Genomic DNA, 16770 nt, shown 5'->3' on the forward strand with positions numbered 1-16770 from the left:
CTGTAGACCAAGGGACAGCTTGTCACAGGGGACGGGGCACTGAAACACCAGAGTTGGCAGATAAAAGAAAAAAGTTTTATTTATTAGCAAGTTAGAGCAGAGGCGTGAGGGTGTGCGACGGCCCACAAACACGCCGCTCGTCCACACCGCCAGGAGCCCCGCCCATAAGAGACAGCAAATAACTTAATCTAAGCTCATGTCCTCCTCTTCGTCCTTCTTGTCCTTCCCATCTCCCTCCTTCTGCTCCGGTCTGGCACTGTTCTGCATCGCTTTGGCAAAAGCTTCCACATCTACAACGCATTGAAAAGCCTGAGGCCAACTTCCTGGGCCTTGGGGACAGCCAGCCCTATGTTGTGCCTTTAGCCACAGGACCCCAAGTCCTGCCATAGCAGCAGGCGGAGGAGCAATACTTACCACCCTTGTTGGCGGCCTCCACGGCCTCTGCAGGCAGGCCAAACTGGCACATGAGGGGGCCCAGCTGCCCTGAGGCCAAGGCCGCACTGAACATGCCCAGGGCCTGCAAAGAAGAGCCAGACGTCTCTGAGCAAGCACGGGGCGGGGCCACGGGCAGCAGGCCAGGGACTCTTGGTGATGGGCGCCGAGGCAAAGACAGGCAGCTGGGCCGCGGCATTACCTGCTGGAACTGGGGGGAAGTCAGTGTGTTCTGGATCTCCTCTGCGGTCTGTGGCAGTGACTCCCCAGAGGGCAGGTAGGGTAGCAGGCGCTCCTGGACGTCCGCGTTGGCGAGGATAGGTGCCATGATCTCGGGCGTCAAGACACTGGCCAGGTCAACTAGGACGCAAGCACACGGCCATGAGGGCTGAGGCCGGCCCAGGTGCCCATTCGGAGGGCTGCGACGAAGTAGGCTGTGCTCTGCTGGGTGTGGTGTGACGAGAGGAGATGAAGGAGCCACGGCAGCCCATGTGTAGGACGGCAGCTCGGCCCAGGGACACGCTCGGCTGTGCCAGGGGAAGCCAGTGGGCAAGGGGCAGCGGGCACCTTCACCCCTGGAACCGAGGCGCGTTACCTTGCTGGCTGCCTCCTGGCCCGGCCGGCACGTTCATAGTGGCTAGAATGCTCTGGAGGTCGCTCAGCTGGATGGGCTGGGTTGGGCTGGCTGCCGTGCTGGTTCCATTACCTGGATTGGGCGTGGGACTCGGGCTGGTCACCGAGGCAGCTGCTGGAGCAGAAGGGGCTGGGGTGGCTCGGGCAGAAGAGGCGGTGGAGGACGGGGTCACCGCTGCTGACTGGCTCCGGGAGCTGGGAAGAGCAGGGCAGGTGGAGCTGCCAGGCGCCCACATAGGTACCCTCACCACGTTGGTCCTGCCCCAAAGGCCCTGCACCGGGAAGAGCCTGGGCTATGAAAGGACCCTCCCAGATGGTAGTTCCACTGTGTAATGGTTAGCACTCTGGGCTATGAAAGGACCCTCCCAGAAGCCCACTTTGTCCTGCATCTCCTCGGTCCAGTCTTCTTTTTTTTTCAAAAGCCACTCAGAAAGCATTCTCTCCCTCTGACTCTTCCATCAGGAAGAGAAGAACGATCATCAGTGGCTAATGGCAGCTGCAGAAGCAAGCCAAGAGGCGGCTTCACGCTCAGGAGAGAACGCTGCGCCTCCTCATGGTTTCGGGTGCTCTACACGTTCAGAGAAACTTCTCCAGTAACAAACTAGGAGCGAGCCCTGAAAGCACAGTCTCGTGCCCAGTCCTCTTGAAGAAGGGCACTCACTCCTGGTGGCACTCAAGGGTGCAGCAGGGGCAGGGGCAAGGCTCACCTGGATGAGGAGCTGCTCGCCGGAGGCCCTCCACTCCCCAGTAAGCTGGCCAGGCCTGGCCCAGTCAGGGCCCCCAGCCCACCTACGAGGAGCAAGGAGACGCATGCTCAGGTGTCACTCACCTGGAGTGCCCGCCTCGCCCACCAAAGCAGCAGAAATGCCCCGCACGGAAGTCAAGGGGCGAGCAGGGGGAGGTGTGGACCCTGTGAGCGGGTGCCTGCTCAGATCAGTGTTCTGGAAGCCAATTCCTAAGTCAATGCCTCTGTTCCATTCGTTACGCTTGGGGTCAAGGTAATAGCAGCGCAAATCCAGTAGAGAAGTGCATCCTCGCTGTCTGTGAGACACACCCACCCAAACCCCGAAGGTGGCAGCAGGCCCCTCCTCAGCCGGCCAGGCTCCCCTGAGCCGCACAGCGGGATCCTCACTGGGGGCCCTGGAAGGCCTTGCCCACTCGGCTCCCATTCAAACCAGAAGGCTCACAGGCCCTCCTCCAGAGAAGGCAACACAGGGAACACATAGACACCACTCAGCCAATTAGGAGCTTAAAGGAAACGGACTCCAAGGCAAAAGCAACCACAAGCTGAAGGTTGTCCGAATTAAAACAAAGGCCCCGGGGCCAGAGGGCGTTACCCAGTCCTCCGAGGCCGGCGGGTCCGATGAGCTGCATGAGCTGGCTGTGGCTCATGTTCCCCAGCAGGCTCTGCAGGCCGCCCTCGCCTGGAAGACAGAAGGTGCTCAGGCTCAGGGCCCGCCTGCGCCCGCCCCGCAGTGCCTTGGGAAGGTGCTCTCAGAAGGGCTCATACCACTGGCGCCTTCAGGCGAGGAAGAGCTAAGCCCGACAGCCCCCAGGACTGCCCCTCCAAGAGTTGCATGAAATGAGTCGGTGGGTGAGTCTCTGACACTGTTCTCGCCTGAGGATGCGAGTGGGGACCTGGGAAGGGTTTCCACCTGGGACTCCTCACTTGCACTTAAAACAGCTGGTCTGGGCCACGGCCAGGGACTCAGTGGCTAGAGCACCACCCCATGAGGCCAAGATGGAGAGTGTGATCCCTGGTCAAGGCGCGTGCGAGGACCCACCAGTGAGCGCACAAGTGCAGCAGCAGGCGATGCTTCTCTCCCCTTCCCCCACTCCCTCAAATCAGTTTTAAAAAACCACAACTGGTCTGCATCATCGAGGGCCACCTGATACCTCCTGGGGCCTCTGAGCACAGGCAGGGGGAGGGGAGCATTACCGCCCAGTGCAGACAGCTCGTGGCCTCCACTCCCGCTCGCCCCCAGTGCTCCGGGCATCGGTGGGTTGTTCAGATACTCGTTGACTTTCCGGCAATGCTCCTCGTCCTGGTCCGTCTTAGGCTCCTGCGGGAGGACAGGACAACAGCCGCAGCTGAGCAGCCCGCCCACCACAGACCAGACTTACAGAGGAGGGACCTAGGCTCAGACAGAAGAAGTCACTGTCCACGTTCCCATGGCACCAGGGAGAAGACCCAGCAGTCCCCTACAATGGACGTGCCCGTTAGAGACAAAAGCGCTAAAAACGCGAGTCGTGCTAGGGCAGGTCCCGTCCTGCAGGCCTGAGGCTTCCTTCGACCATAGACAGCCCCAGGCCCTTCCTTCAACACAGGCACTCGATGCAATGACCTCTACCACGGCACTGCCCACACACCACACCCGGCCCAGGCCCCTCGGGGTCCACAGGGCCCCACAATGAGCCCCTCCCTGGGTGTGATGGGGGTCATCGGGCATGCCACCCTGTCAGTGCCCAGAACTGCAAGACGAAGCGCCCAAGACGGATCCGTCCACCGTCACCGAGCATGGGCTTCTGTGGGGACACAGGGACGCGACAGGCGTGCGCAGGAGAGAGGTCACATGAGCAGAACTGGTAAACAGCTAGTGTGAGGCGAACCTCTGACAAGATTTCTTGGCAAAACTGGAGAAACAAGCTCTGCCCCAGCGGCTGCAAACCTCAGCCCCACCTGAGTCTGCAAATGAAGTTGGACTGGAGCCGGGCTGCGCGCCCAGGCATGCTCTCCCTTCCCTGTCCCGGCCACGTCCCCGCTACTTCGGCGCAAGTGAGCAGCTGGGCCCCCCAAGAGGAAACCCTTTCCCACCGGCTCTCCACGTCCAGGCTCTGGGGGGGAACATGTTGACACCTGTCAAAACTGCACACGTGTGTCCACTATACCAGCAAGCCATTCCTCCATTTCAGCACACACATTATCCTCACACACGCAGTAACCGGCACAAGGCGACTGTTATGGCACTGCCTGGAGTAGAAGCAACCACGACATGGCAACAGCTTGACCTGATGGAGGACTGCCTACAGCCGTGGGGGCACGTGTGTGTGCCGACCCCAAGGCTCCAGAGCGCTCCATTAGGGGAGCAGCAGGGCTCAGAGAGCTCGGAGAGAACACTGCTTTGGAGACTATACAGCGTCATCCTGGCTTCTGCCCTGGGTCCTCGTGACCCTTGAGGGGGCACTGGGGACAAGCAAACCACAGGCCAAGTGCCCATCAATGCCCTGAGATGGAGCCGAGCCTGGAGCACCCATCTGCCTGCCAAGGCACTCCCCCCCCTTGAAAGGCACTGAGGGCCACACAGGGGACTCCAGGCTCCGCGGCAGCATGTTGGTCAGCCCCAGCTGGTTGTGGAAGCCAATTCTACCATCTGGCAAGCAGGTTTCTAACCTAGCTCTAAGACGAGGAGGAAAAAAACATACAAACAAAACCTACACACCTGCATCCAGAAGAAGAGCCGTTTGGACCCTGCCTTGAACTTGAGCACGTAGACCCTCCCGCTGGGGCACTGCGGCACGCGCTTGAACTCACAGTCGTCAGGGAAGATGATCAAATCCTGTAGAGCCACAGGAGGGGAGAGTCATGGTCCCGTGACCCATCAAGCCCCCGAGCCTCCCAGGAACACATGCTGGGCTGTGTCTCAGCGTGTAGGGTGGGGAGGAGGGCACAGGGCCCAGATCACCCTCCTCACCAGCAGGGCCTCTCAGGGCGGATAAGCCTGGGGCAGAGGCACCCAGGAAGGAGAAGGGCTTCCGGGCCAGGCACAGGCCTGGTGCTGAACAGGGAACGCAGGCTCATGAAGGATTTTTTAATAGAAACATTGTGGGAACATTCCCAGATGAGTCAAAAAGCCAACTCTGACCTGCCCTTGAACCTAACACAGAACAATTCAGTCTGAAGGACAAAGAACACTAGGTAGAATGACCACTGGAGGGAGCTGTCTGGTGGGCTGGAGTAAAGGTCAGGATTTTTACATGGCTTCACCCATTCTAGTACCTAATCTTCAAAGTTTAAAGTATATGGGTGACGCCCGGCTGGTGTGGCTCAGTGGTTGAGCATCGACCTATGAACCTGGAGGTTACAGTTTGATTCCTGGTCAGAGCACACGCCTGGGTTGAGGGCTCGATCCCCAGTGTGGGGTGTGCAGGAGGCAGTCATCCATGATTCTCTCTCATCATTCCTCCCTCTCTCTCTCTCTCCCCCCCTCTGAAATCCATAAAAATGTAATAAGTAAATAAAGCATATACAGTGACACAGTGACGGGAGAAACCTATGTCATCAGTGGGCCTGGGAAGACCAATAAGCAAATCAAAACAGCTCATGGGGCAGCCAAGCAGCAACGCCACACACCCACCCACGGCCTCCCGGTGATGCTGCCACCGCCAGTGGCCGCCAAGAGGGCAGAGACTCACGTCTTCCACGTTCCCAGACGTCCTGTCTTTCCAGCAGAAGTGAATGAGGGAGTCATCCGTCTGCTGAATGTACACGAGCCCTTTTCTTTTGTCTGGGGTGACAGTTGTTCCTTTTAACGACATTTTTCCTGCCCGAAACTCCACCAAATACTTGTTGGAGGACCCACGGGAGCCTGGCACCAGGCTTGGAAACAGCGCGCCTGAAGTCGCCATCCTGAAAGAGGGGCCAGCAGTCACCACTCAAGTGCTGGTCGGCGCCGACCCGGTGAACGCGCCCTCGCCAACCCTCCCGTACGCTGGGCGCCAGGGAGCACCCCAAAGCTGCCAGAACCCGCTCCAAACACGGCGGGGGGGGGGGGTAGGCTCGGAGCCTGCGGGCACCTGAGCAATGGAGCCAACACCCACGTCTCACGTTTCTCAAAGAAGAAATTACTCTCGGCACGCTCGGCGCTCGCTGCGCGGCCACTTTCTGTACTTGCAAACTTGTTCCTTAGTCTGGGACCCCCGCCCCCAAGAATTTAAAAACTTGGACGGGGACACGCTAACATCAGATGGGACGCAAGGCTTTGCCTAAAGCCGGATCGCTGTCGGACAGGCCCGCGGAGCTGCAGGTGTACTCCTTGAAAACACGGGAGTCTGCGGGGTGCACGGCCCGCCCCACCCCGCACACCTGGCAGCCCGACGCCCTCGGCTCCGCGCTGGGCGGAGGGGCCGGGGCGGCTCGCAGCAGGGCGGGGCCCCAGGCTGGCCCGAGAGTCCACGCCTCGGTCCCCGACCCCAAAAGTCCTCGCCCCGCGCACGGGCCCTCGGGCCCCCCAACCCTCGAGAGCGCCGGACTGCTCACGGACCTCGGCTCCCAGGCCCCCGGCTCCCTCAGCCCCCGGGCCCCTCTACCTCGAACCCCCCCGCCCCTCTGGCCTCCGCGGACCCGGCGCCCAGCTTGGGGGGTCTCCCGGAGGCGCAGGCCCCGCCCCCATCCTTCCCGGTAGCCGTCTCCGCCCCGGGTCGCCCCACTCAACCTGGCCAACGCGGAGACTAGGCTGAGAGATGTACCGTGCGTGATCGCTCTTCCTCCTCGGCGCCTGCCGGGCCCCGCCGGAAGCTTCCGCTCGCCCCGCCTACCCGCCGCTCTCTCCGCCGATTGGACCTTGTCAGAGGCCGGGCCGGCACTGGCCCGCGAGCGATTGGCAAGGGCGGCCGTCCATCACCCCGCCCCGGCCCGCCCCCACGCCGGCGGCTCCCTTCCGGCGGAAGCGCGGGCCGGCGACGCGCGGGCCAGAGAGGCCCCTATTGTTGCTGTGTCATAGGGGTGCGGCGGCGGCCCCTGGCGGCAACGCCGGGAACGGCGGGGCGGGCGCGGGAGATGGACTCCGGGAAGGCCCCTGGCGAGGCGGGGTCTCTCAGGGTCACTGTCGGGGCGGGGCGCCAAAACGTAGAAGAAGCCGTTACGGGCTCAGGGGAGCGGGTATCTTAGGACGCGGGGCTGGCTTCGGGTCTTCCGGGGAATGACTGAACCGCAGCCCCGGACTCGGTTTGTGGCCCGCATTGCCCGTCGGACCTGGAACTCATGGGGCGCGTGGTCCCGCCCGCGGTGCCCCACGCCCACCGATATAACAGTGCTGACAGGTGGTCTCCCCCTTTCTCCCGGGGTCCCCTAGACCCCACCCTGTAAGGGTGCTGACATGCGGCCCCCCTTCCCATCTGCGCCGGGAGGGTCGGAGGTTCCTGTGCAGGGCAGAATGGAATTGAGGCGGACAGACCCTCCCAGGAGCGGAGGCCGCCTGCACGGCCCTACACGGCACCTGTTCCGCCCGGAGCCCTGTGCTCCACCCGAGCCGCCCCGCCCCAGAGGAGAGGCCGTCCAGCCCGGGCCTCCTCCCGCTGCTTTGTGAACATCAACTGTGTTCTTAGCCTTTTTATGAAAAGCATAAAGGTGAAGGTGTTCTCAGTCACTGTTGTGGTTTTTTAATTTTATTTCAGAGAGGAAGGGAGAGGGGGAGAGAGATAGAAACATCAATGATGAGAGAGAATCATGGATCGGCTGCCTCCTGCACGCTCCCCACTGGGGTTTGAGCCCACAACCTGAGCATGTGCCCTTGCCCAGAATTGAATCCAGGACCTTTCAATCCCCAGGCCGACGATCCATCCACTGAGCCAAACCGGCAGGGCTCACTGTTGTTTTTAAGATGCCCATTCCAGGGACTTCTGCAGCACCACTTTTGTTCCACTACCCCCGAGCTAGTCACAAACTGTTTTAGAAAATATAGCTGTTTTTCAATGAAAATATAATTTATGTTCATAAGTAATGGGCTTGTTGTTTTTAACTAGTTAATACTTTTATTTAATTTAAATGTCTAGTATGGTAAATACTCATCGATAAAACCCACATGCAGTGTTTATCTAGTGCAGCGGTTCTCAGCCTGTCACGACCCCTTTGGCGGTCGAACGACCCTTTCACAGGGGTCGCCTAAGACCATCCTGCATATCAGATATTTACATTACGATTCATAACAGTAGCAACATTACAGTTATGAAGTAGCAACAAAAATAATTTTATGGTTGGGTCACAACATGAGGAACTGTATTTAAAGGGCCAGAAGGTTGAGAACCACTGCTTAGTGGCTGGTTTATGTCACTGAGCAGTGTCCTCAGCCAATCCACGCTGTAGCAGGTGTCAGGGTTTCCTTTCTACAGCTGAGTAACTCTTTGCTCATCCATTTCCATCCATCGATGGGATCCACATTTCAGCTACTGTGAATAATGCTGGGGACACGGCTGTGCATATCTCTCCGAGACCCTGCTTTCTTTTTTCTTTTGCATCTTTATTGTTGAAAGTATTACATATGTCCCCTTTTCCCCCCATCGACCCCCTCCAGCCCACCCCGGCCCAAGACCCTCACCACCCCACTGTTTGCGTCCATGGGCCATGCATATTCGCACACAAGGTCTTTGGGGATTACCTCCCTTCCACTATCCCTCCCCCCCCTTCCCTCTGAGATTCCGCACTCTGTTCCATGCTTCCATGGCTCTGGACCCACTCCATTCATCAGCTTATTTTGTTACTTAGATTCCACAGGAGTGAGATCATGTGATACTTTTCTTTCTCTGACTGGCTTATTTCACTCAGCATGATACTCTCCAGGTCCCTCCATGCTGCCTCAAAGGGTAAGACATTCTTATTTTTTACAGCTGCATAGTATTCCATGGTATAACTGTACCACAGCTTTTTTATCCACTCATCTACTGATGAGCACTTGGGCTGTTTCCAGATCTTAGCTATTGTAAATTGTGCTGCTATGAACATAGGGGTGCATACATCCTTTCTGATTGGTGCTTCGGGTTTCTTAGGATGTATTCCCAGAAGTGGGATCACTGGGTCAAATGGCAGTTCCATATTTAATTTTTTGAGGAAACTCCATACTGTTTTCCATAATGGCTGCACCAGTCTGCATCCCCACCAGCAGTGTAAGAGGGTTCCCTTTTCTCCACACCCTCTCTAGCTCATGTCATTTGTTGATTTGTTGATGGTAGCCATTCTGACAGGTGTGAGGCGATACCTCGTTGTTGTTTTAATTTGCATCTCTCCAATGATCAGTGACTTTGAGCATTTTTTCGTATCTCTCAGCCACCTATATATTCACATTGGAGAAGTGTCTATTTAGGTCCTTTGCCCATTTTTTAATTGTATTGTCTTCCTTTTGTTATGTTGTATGAGTTCCTTATATATTCTGGATATTAACCCTTTATCAGATGCATCATTGCCAAATATGTTCTCCCAAACAGTGGGTCCAAGACCCTGCTTTCAACTCTTTTAGGTGTCTATCTAGAAGTGATGTTGCTGAACCATATGGTAATTCCATTTTAATTTTTTGAGGGACCACCATACTGTTTTCCATAGTGGCTGCCCCATTTTACATTCCTGCCAACAGTGCACCTGTTTTGCCACATCCTCACCAACACCTGTTATGTTTTTCTGGCAGGAGCCATCCTAATAGGTGTGAGGTGGCATCTCACTGTAGCTTTGATGTTCATTTCTCTGATGTTTAGTGATGTTGAGCATCTTTTCATGGGTTACTGACCATTTGTCTATTTAAGTCCTTTGCCCATTTTTGAACAGGTTGGGGGAGGGGGGATTGTTGTTGTTGAGTTTTAAAGAGTTCTCTATATATTTAGATGTATGATTTACAAATATTTCACCCTATTTTGTTGATTGCCTTTATACTCTAGTGATAGTGTCTGATGCACAACATTTTTTAAATTTTCATGAAGTCCAATTGGTCCATTTTTTCTTTTATCATCCAGGCCTTCGTGACATAGCCAAGTCATCGCCAGTCTGGTGTCATAAAGTTTGTGCCCTAGTCTTCTTCTAAGAGTTTTACAGGGTTTGCTCTTATATTTAGGGCCTCGATCCATTTTGAGCTCATTCTGTAATATGGTGTGAGGTAAGGGTCCATTCTTTTGCAAGGGGATGTCCTGTTTTCCCAGCACCATATGCTCCCTGCACCTTTCCCCTTGAGTGGTCTTGACACCTGTCACTTGACTATATATGTTGACATAGTGGTGGTTACAAGACAGTGTGACTTTGTCAACTGCACACACGGTTTCATTGTGTGTAGGGCTTGAAGCCACTTCCTCCACTTACCTGCTGTGAAAGGTGGGGTACACCCACCTTCCTGTACCTCCTTTCCCTGTGGCCTGGGTTGGACTGTGGGGAGTTAGCACCGTGCACCAGGCTTGGGCTCCACAGGGCTGGGTGCTCTGTGGCCCCATCATCAGATGTGGTGCTCGTGGCAGCGGCCCAGACCTGTGAACCTGAGCGTTCTGAGAGCACTCACACCTGTGACTGTCTGTCCCTCTGCCCAGAGCCATCTTGGCTGTTGGCATGAGTGTCCCCACTCAGCTCAACCCCCCGGAAAGCACACAGATGCTGGGCAGCTAGGACAGCAGTCAGACAGTGGGGACCTTTGAGTCAAAGTAACAGTACTGTGGGCATTTAGTTGCTTCACAGTCTCCAATGCCTGGAGAGGAGAGACTAAACCAGAGCTCCCAACACGCAAAGATCCAGACCCCCACCCATTTCGTGCGCCCTCCCAGGGATGCCACAGCGTCCCTGGCGCCCTTCTCCAGTGACCAGCAGTCTTCTGAAGCAGTCCACTCGCTGGGCCAACCCTACAGAATGCATAGTCCCAACCTGACACCCGGCACAAGGGCTCGTCTGCAGCCCTTTCCAAGGGGCCAGAGGAGCTGAGACAGTGAAAACTGCTTGGTGCAAAAATGTCAGCAACAACTATTTTTAAAGGACCTTTTTATCCACAGCTAGGGTTTAACTTGGATCTTTACGGGTCAGTACCAGTCCTCCAAAAACTCTACGAGCAGTTGGTTGTAAAATGAGCCCATCACCAGTGTGCTGGTGTGCTGCAGTGCCAGGGGAGCAGTGGAGACCAGCCCAGCACAGGCACCAAGAGGGATGAAGGACCTGTATGTTGTCACCCTGCCGGGACCAAGCAGCCCCTTCCTAAACCTTCGACCCAGGACAGTTTGGTTCTCAAATGGGAAGGAGCTGTGTATCCAGTGATGGACTGATCATCGCACACACTGATCCCAAGAGGCACTGAAAGGCTGTCTTCATTTGGCAGGACGCTCCTCGCTTGAAGACGGAGGAGACGGTGAGGGGAGGGGTCACACACAGAGGGAGCCGCCAGGGGCCGTGCCCAGGCCTGGTTACTCGCTCTCTCACCCAGGAACCCAACCTTTGCACCACTGGACACAGCAAGGCCCCTGGGAAGATGCTTCTAAGTCCCAGCGTTGGGCCAGAGCAACCAGAACTAGTAGGAATTATTGAGTCCACTCTCCTCGGGGCCCAGCTTCCCGCGCAGGACACAGCTCTTCGCCACTCCACCCCTCATGATAAGGCTGCCGGTGCTTCTGCATTTTGGATCTTATTAGCATTTTTAGCCACATCTTTATCTCACTGTTCCTCACACACATGTGAGACCTGTGAGGTTTGTGAGCCACCACCTCCACTAGGAGCACTTTTCCCAGAGCTGTTGTCCTGAGAGGAAGCATCTCACCAGGCTGCCCGGATGTGGCAGGCTCGTGGGGAAGCACCCGCAGCCTTTCTCTCATCCTGTCCCAGGTCCTGATCTCGTGACCCAACAAGGACCCAGCACGCAGGCGGCTGTCCTCTGATCCTCAGCATGTCTCCTGGACAGCTCCAAGCCCGTCAGGCTGCCCTTGGCCCATCTCCAGAGCGGCCGGGGTTGGGCCAGGTGGTATGTGGCCCATCTGCCAGCTGACCCTTCCTCAAGCACAACAGCATGAGCCTTGGGGACAGTCTGAGAGGGAGACGGGGCCAGGACAACCATGGGGCACTGCTGGGGCCTCTTCCATTCCATGAGAAGGGCTGTGCCGGCTCAGTCTCGCACGGCACTTCCCCAGAGAAGCGACACCGAGACAAGCAGCCCCAAGTGGCAAAGTGCTGTGATGCCCGTGAGGGACCAGCCCTGCTTCTCCAAGACCGTCTCAGGAGCAGGCCACACCCTGTAAGAAGCCCGAGGTCCTGGTGACACCCTGACCTTGACCCCCCCTGGGAAGGCAGCACCTCTCCTGGGACAGAACTGCACCAGCCTAGTAACCCGGATGTGACCATCCAGCCCCAACACTAGGCTCCCTATTAGCCCCCTGGCACGGGTGGGTCCCTTCACATTATCTACACTTTACACAAGACACGCTCATCAAGGTCGGGCTGTCTGCACAGCCGACTCCCGGGGCTCTCGGGAAAACGGGCACTGGGTCAGTGGGCACACGGCTGCACCCAGGACTGTTACAACACGGGGCTTCCAGTTGCAAAGCTACAAAATCAAGTCTTCAGAGCAAGTCTTCGCTTTCAAAAGTTTTAATTACAAATGTGATTCTGAAGCCTGGACACACAACAGTGACACCCTCTCAGAGGGAACCCACCACTCCATACAACTGCGTGTGCATGTGTGCGTGTGTACATGTGCACACATGTGGGTATGCATGTGAGAGCACACATGTACGCATATGCATGTGTGCACACGTGTGAGTTTGTGTGTGTGCGCCCGCATGCAGCAGATTGTCTTCCATTCAGAGAGTGGTACCATGATCTACGTGTTGATATTTCTACAGAAAGAAAACAGTCACCTGATCAGGACGTGTGCAGAGATGGATGCACACCTGTGTTCTGTACAATAACCCTAATTCACCTGTAAGTAGCCTCTGCTCTGACCCCCCAGTGCACACCAGGTGTGGCCTCCTGTATCCTGTGTTTCAAACACGCATGCTGGGAAAACAAGGACACAGTGCTGTGGTTACAGACCAAACGTTCTAACGAATGACTTGTTTTGTGACATGGGTTTGGCCTGCAGTGACAGTGCAGCCCTGGTGAAAAGAGCAGACAGGGCCAGAGGCAGGGCTCCCTTCAAGGCTGGAAGCCCCCTGGGGACTTGGTCAACAACTTGCCATGTTTCTGGACCCCTGTCATGGCAATGCTTCCTTTTGCATATACAGCTGGAGATTAATGCGTGTCTTGCTCTTCAGCAAATCCTAGTCAAGCAGCTTGAACTTAAATATATAAAAGTTATCTTTACATCATTGAAAGTTGGCAAGAAAACACAGAACCCGACAGCGACCCATGTCATTTAATCCGACGCTCTGAAACACTCACTTTGTTCCCGGCGCAGACAGCGTTCCTGGCCGCAGAGAGCTCACTGCAGGGTTAGTTTCAAGATCTGTCTTTTCTGTTATTAGTTCCAATTTAAACTACTTTTGGACACTCGTAACGCTGCATTCTGAGGAGGAACATGGCCCCTCCTTGCTGTTCCTTCCGCTAGTTTCAAATTGGTCATCAGGCTGCTGTCGGTTGAGATGCCCCAGCTGACCTGTCACATAAAGGAGTTGAAGAATGTTCCTTCTCAAATCTTAATGAAAACATGATGATCCCAAGGGAAGCTTTATGAAGAGACGGCAACAGTAATGAATGGTTGGCAATCAAAAGTTAATTAGGATTGAGTCCTCAGCCGGGATGGTGCTTTCTCCGTGAACATGGTCCTTAGAAAGGCTGGTGCTGCTGTACCCGGAGCTCAGAGGAGCCACGTGGCGGGGTCCAGCCTGGCAGGGGTCTGGGTCCCAGGGCACATCAGTAGATGTCTGGGCAGCCTGAGAAATCCCGCTCGAAGTAGCCCCCTGAGTACAGCCAGTCGGGGGTCCCAGTGTGCGGATTCCTGCCCTGGCGGAACCACCTGCAACACAGAAGAGGGTCAGGGAGCGGCTGAGCAGTCACTGTCGCCGGCCCTCTCAGGAAGGACAGAGAACCCTCTAATTAGCCATCACCCAGCAACATGCATCTCTAAAGGCAGCCACTTCAACTTGGGCTGTCATCACACTTTCACACATACACTCACCCTACACACATCCCCAGTGTCAGCCTCACTTCCTGACAAAAACCTTATGGAGTAAACAGAAAACACTCAGGCCGGGCCGTCACCAGAGAAGGGGCACTCAACCCCAGGTGAGAACAGTCACAGTGCTGTTTCCATCCTTTCGAGTTGGCCAGGTCTGCATGGTCTGTTAACTGGGAGGGGCGCGACTGAGGACAGAGAGGGTCACAGTGGCCTCCAGCTTGTCTATGAGCCAATCCAGTCACTGTCACCAGCTCCCATCAGGCTCCCAGCACCTTGGCCACCCACCCTTGGCCTCTGCGCGGTGGGAGAGGGAGCGGGTGTGGAGGACTCGTGAGGTAGAAGTAATTGTCTTCTCAGGATAAAATGTTATTTTCACAATTAAAAAAAAATACAACAAAGGAACATTGGCTATTTTCAAACTATCATTTTCTGGAACAGCAAATTCCACATACCAAACTATTAAGAGCATAATAAGAAATTATATTGGAAGCCTGCCGGGAGCCGGTCCATCCTTGCTGTTTCAAGGGACCTGGCATAATGGCATACGGTTCTTAATATGTTTGCTCACCTTCTTGGCACTGTGTTTTAACCAAGGTCACCTCTCCGAGAAAGGTTGAATCCCCAGGTAGGGATTTTCCTCTGAAGTTAGGGAGGGAATAAAACCTCTTAACTGCGTGCCAGGCGGGTGGTTGATCACTTTAACTACGAACAATCATGCTTAGGCTACATAATCTTTTCTCCCTGGAATGGAGATAAGAAACGCCCTAACCTTTGTAATAGAGATTGATAGGATTGAATCAACTGGTATAAATACAGTTGTAACAAGACAGAAACACACAGAACTCAGAACACAGAACTAAGGACACAGGGCTTGGAAGACAGGACCAAGAGAGACAGAGCCTAGGCACAGAACCTACACAGAACGTTCTCTAGAGACAGAAGAACTTCGCTGGAGAGAGCATGCCGGAGGATCCTGGACAGGGACTGGCCTCGGAGCCTAGAGACAGAGCCTAGCGGGAGAACATGGCAAGGGATCCTGGACTGAACCTGACTACAGAGATTGGCAGGAGAACCTGACTGGAAAACCTGGACCAAACCTGGCTGGAGAAGTCCCTGTGTCATTCCTTCTTCGCCGACTCCGTCCACACCTTTGGGGACCCCTGGACCTGCTGGGGTTGGACCCCGGCAGAAGCCCAACCTTCAAAAGTTAGTTTTAAAAACGACAGCCAAATAAAAGTCACCAGGTGACTTCACTGGGCCCTGAACACAAAAGACAGGCATAAATATCCTGGTCAACAACGCTGAACAACCAGTTTTCTAAGACTAAAATTGTAGCTTACATGTACCTTTAAATTTTGTTTAAACATTACAGTACTTAATCAAGTCCTTATTAAGTGGACTGTTGTCACATCTATAATAATAAAAATGTAATATGCTAATTAGACTGGATGTCTTTCCGGACGAAGCCGGGGCTGCCTGCGGCCAGAGGGAAGCCGGTGCTGGCAGCCGGGGGAAGGAAGGCCTACTCTTGCACAAATTTCATGCATCGGGCCTCTAGTTATGACTATAAAAGAACAAATGACAACTGATTTGAGATACTCCCCCCGGACGGCTCCCTCTGCGTCAAGGCCTGTGCAGACACACGCATGTGCATTCCACTCACACGGTGCACACCCATGGTATGATGAGTGCTCCCAGGCATGGGAAAGACAGCCGGCCCGCTCCTCATCATGGCCTCTGGGGTGCTGTGTCATATGGATGGGGAACATGTGGGGACAGCAGGCTGCTCCCAGCAGCACCTGGGGGCTTCCGGGCGCACAGTGGCTCTTCTCTGAGAACTCGTTTTCCCTCAGTTAGTGGACTGGCTCTGGCTACATTTTCTTTTCTAATTTACCATACTTGAAAAAGTTCAGGGTCAAATACCCAGGGGCCAAGATGGAGAGGCTGGTCTCAGGTGATCTGCCTCTCACCAGCAGGTGGAACTACTTTTGGGAGCATCAGCCTACAGCCTGGTGGGTACAGCCTGCACAAGGAGCTGTTGCCACTATCATAGCAGAAGCAGAGACAGCTTCTCAGCCCCAGGTGTGTGGGTCCTCCTCACTGTCCCCAGGTGTGTGGGTCCCTCCTCACTGTCCCCAGGTGTGTGGGTCCTCCTCACTGTCCCCAGGTGTGTGGGTCCCCCTCACTGTCCCCAGGTGTGTGGGTCCCTCCTCACTGTCCCCAGGTGTGTGGGTCCCCCTCACTGTCCCCAGGTGTGTGGGTCCCTCCTCACTGTCCCCAGGTGTGTGGGTCCTCCTCACTGTCCCCAGGTGTGTGGGTCCCTCCTCACTGTCCCCAGGTGTGTGGGTCCCTCCTCACTGTCCCCAGGTGTGTGGGTCCCTCCTCACTGTCCCCAGGTGTGTGGGTCCCTCCTCACTGTCCCCAGGTGTGTGGGTCCCTCCTCACTGTCCCCAGGTGTGTGGGTCCTCCTCACTGTCCCCAGGTGTGTGGGTCCCCCTCACTGTCCCCAGGTGTGTGGGTCCCTCCTCACTGTCCCCAGGTGTGTGGGTCCCTCCTCACTGTCCCCAGGTGTGTGGGGCCCTCCTCACTGTCCCCAGGTGTGTGGGGCCTCCTCACTGTCCCCTCATCCACGCAGGGCCTCACCTTGTCTGCCACTCAGTGTCCTCCTTGGCCCGCTCCCTCCGGGCTTCCCTCTGCTTCTCCTCCAGCCGCTCCTTCTCCTGGCTCGCCAGATCTAGGCCCAAGCACACATGGCTGGATGAGGAGTCAGGTGGGTGGTGAACCTCCTGGTCTCCCTTGTTCAAAAACCATGGAGAGTTAACTGTCATCAGGAAACCGAACCCAAAGGGCCAGGCCTCGGGTGGCGAGG

At 55.8% G+C, this 16770-nt stretch overlaps 2 protein-coding genes, 1 long non-coding RNA gene and 1 other non-coding gene across 9 annotated transcripts in view; 1 reads left to right on the forward strand and 3 right to left on the reverse strand.

Annotated features, from left to right (window-relative positions):
* Positions 1–53: 53 nt before the first annotated feature.
* On the reverse strand, positions 54–6629 carry ADRM1 (ADRM1 26S proteasome ubiquitin receptor). 3 transcript variants are annotated; one of them, XM_059705131.1, is made up of 10 exons: positions 6498–6629; positions 5479–5692; positions 4506–4622; positions 3005–3128; positions 2403–2489; positions 1773–1854; positions 1139–1260; positions 635–792; positions 415–517; positions 54–290 (listed from the first exon to the last, which is right to left on the reverse strand). In XM_059705131.1, the coding sequence occupies exons 2-10, from the start codon at positions 5689–5691 to the stop codon at positions 184–186; spliced, it is 1113 nt and encodes a 370-aa protein (XP_059561114.1). In that variant the 5' UTR covers position 5692; positions 6498–6629; the 3' UTR covers positions 54–183. The 3 variants fall into 3 exon arrangements, with proteins under 3 accessions (XP_059561114.1, XP_059561112.1, XP_059561113.1); XM_059705129.1 differs by having other exon boundaries at positions 1028–1260; XM_059705130.1 differs by having other exon boundaries at positions 1028–1260; positions 6532–6627.
* Positions 1240–5655, forward strand: LOC132239169 (uncharacterized). The gene is made up of 2 exons (XR_009453991.1): positions 1240–1381; positions 1438–5655. It is a non-coding gene; the product is annotated as an uncharacterized LOC132239169 (long non-coding RNA).
* Positions 1487–1695, reverse strand: LOC132240427 (small nucleolar RNA U3). Its single transcript, XR_009454322.1, has one exon. It is a non-coding gene; the product is annotated as a small nucleolar RNA U3 (small nucleolar RNA).
* Positions 6630–12357: 5728 nt separating the features above from the next.
* OSBPL2 (oxysterol binding protein like 2) overlaps positions 12358–16770 on the reverse strand; it is a 42639-nt gene continuing 38226 nt past the window's right edge. For all 4 annotated transcript variants that reach the window (XM_059705128.1, XM_059705125.1, XM_059705126.1 and 1 more), the window contains exons 13-14: positions 16545–16635; positions 12358–13739 (exon numbers count right to left, since the gene is read on the reverse strand). In XM_059705128.1, coding sequence (XP_059561111.1) covers positions 13637–13739; positions 16545–16635 — 194 coding nt within the window. In that variant the 3' untranslated portion in view covers positions 12358–13636. The remainder of the gene's footprint in view (positions 13740–16544; positions 16636–16770) is intronic.

The sequence above is a fragment of the Myotis daubentonii genome, chromosome 8 (assembly GCF_963259705.1).
Source record: "Myotis daubentonii chromosome 8, mMyoDau2.1, whole genome shotgun sequence".
Lineage (NCBI taxonomy): Eukaryota > Metazoa > Chordata > Mammalia > Chiroptera > Vespertilionidae > Myotis > Myotis daubentonii.

Bases quoted from the DNA above. Each gene is read 5' to 3' on its own strand.
- ADRM1 (XM_059705129.1), bottom strand. From the start codon at position 5,691: ATGGCGACTTCAGGCGCGCTGTTTCCAAGCCTGGTGCCAGGCTCCCGT. The intron at 2,490-3,004 runs GTAATGCTCCCC...TCTGTCTTCCAG, and splicing joins CGAGCTGTCTGCACTGGGCG to GCGAGGGCGGCCTGCAGAGC. The intron at 291-414 runs GTAAGTATTGCT...AATGCGTTGTAG, and splicing joins GGAGGCCGCCAACAAGGGTG to ATGTGGAAGCTTTTGCCAAA.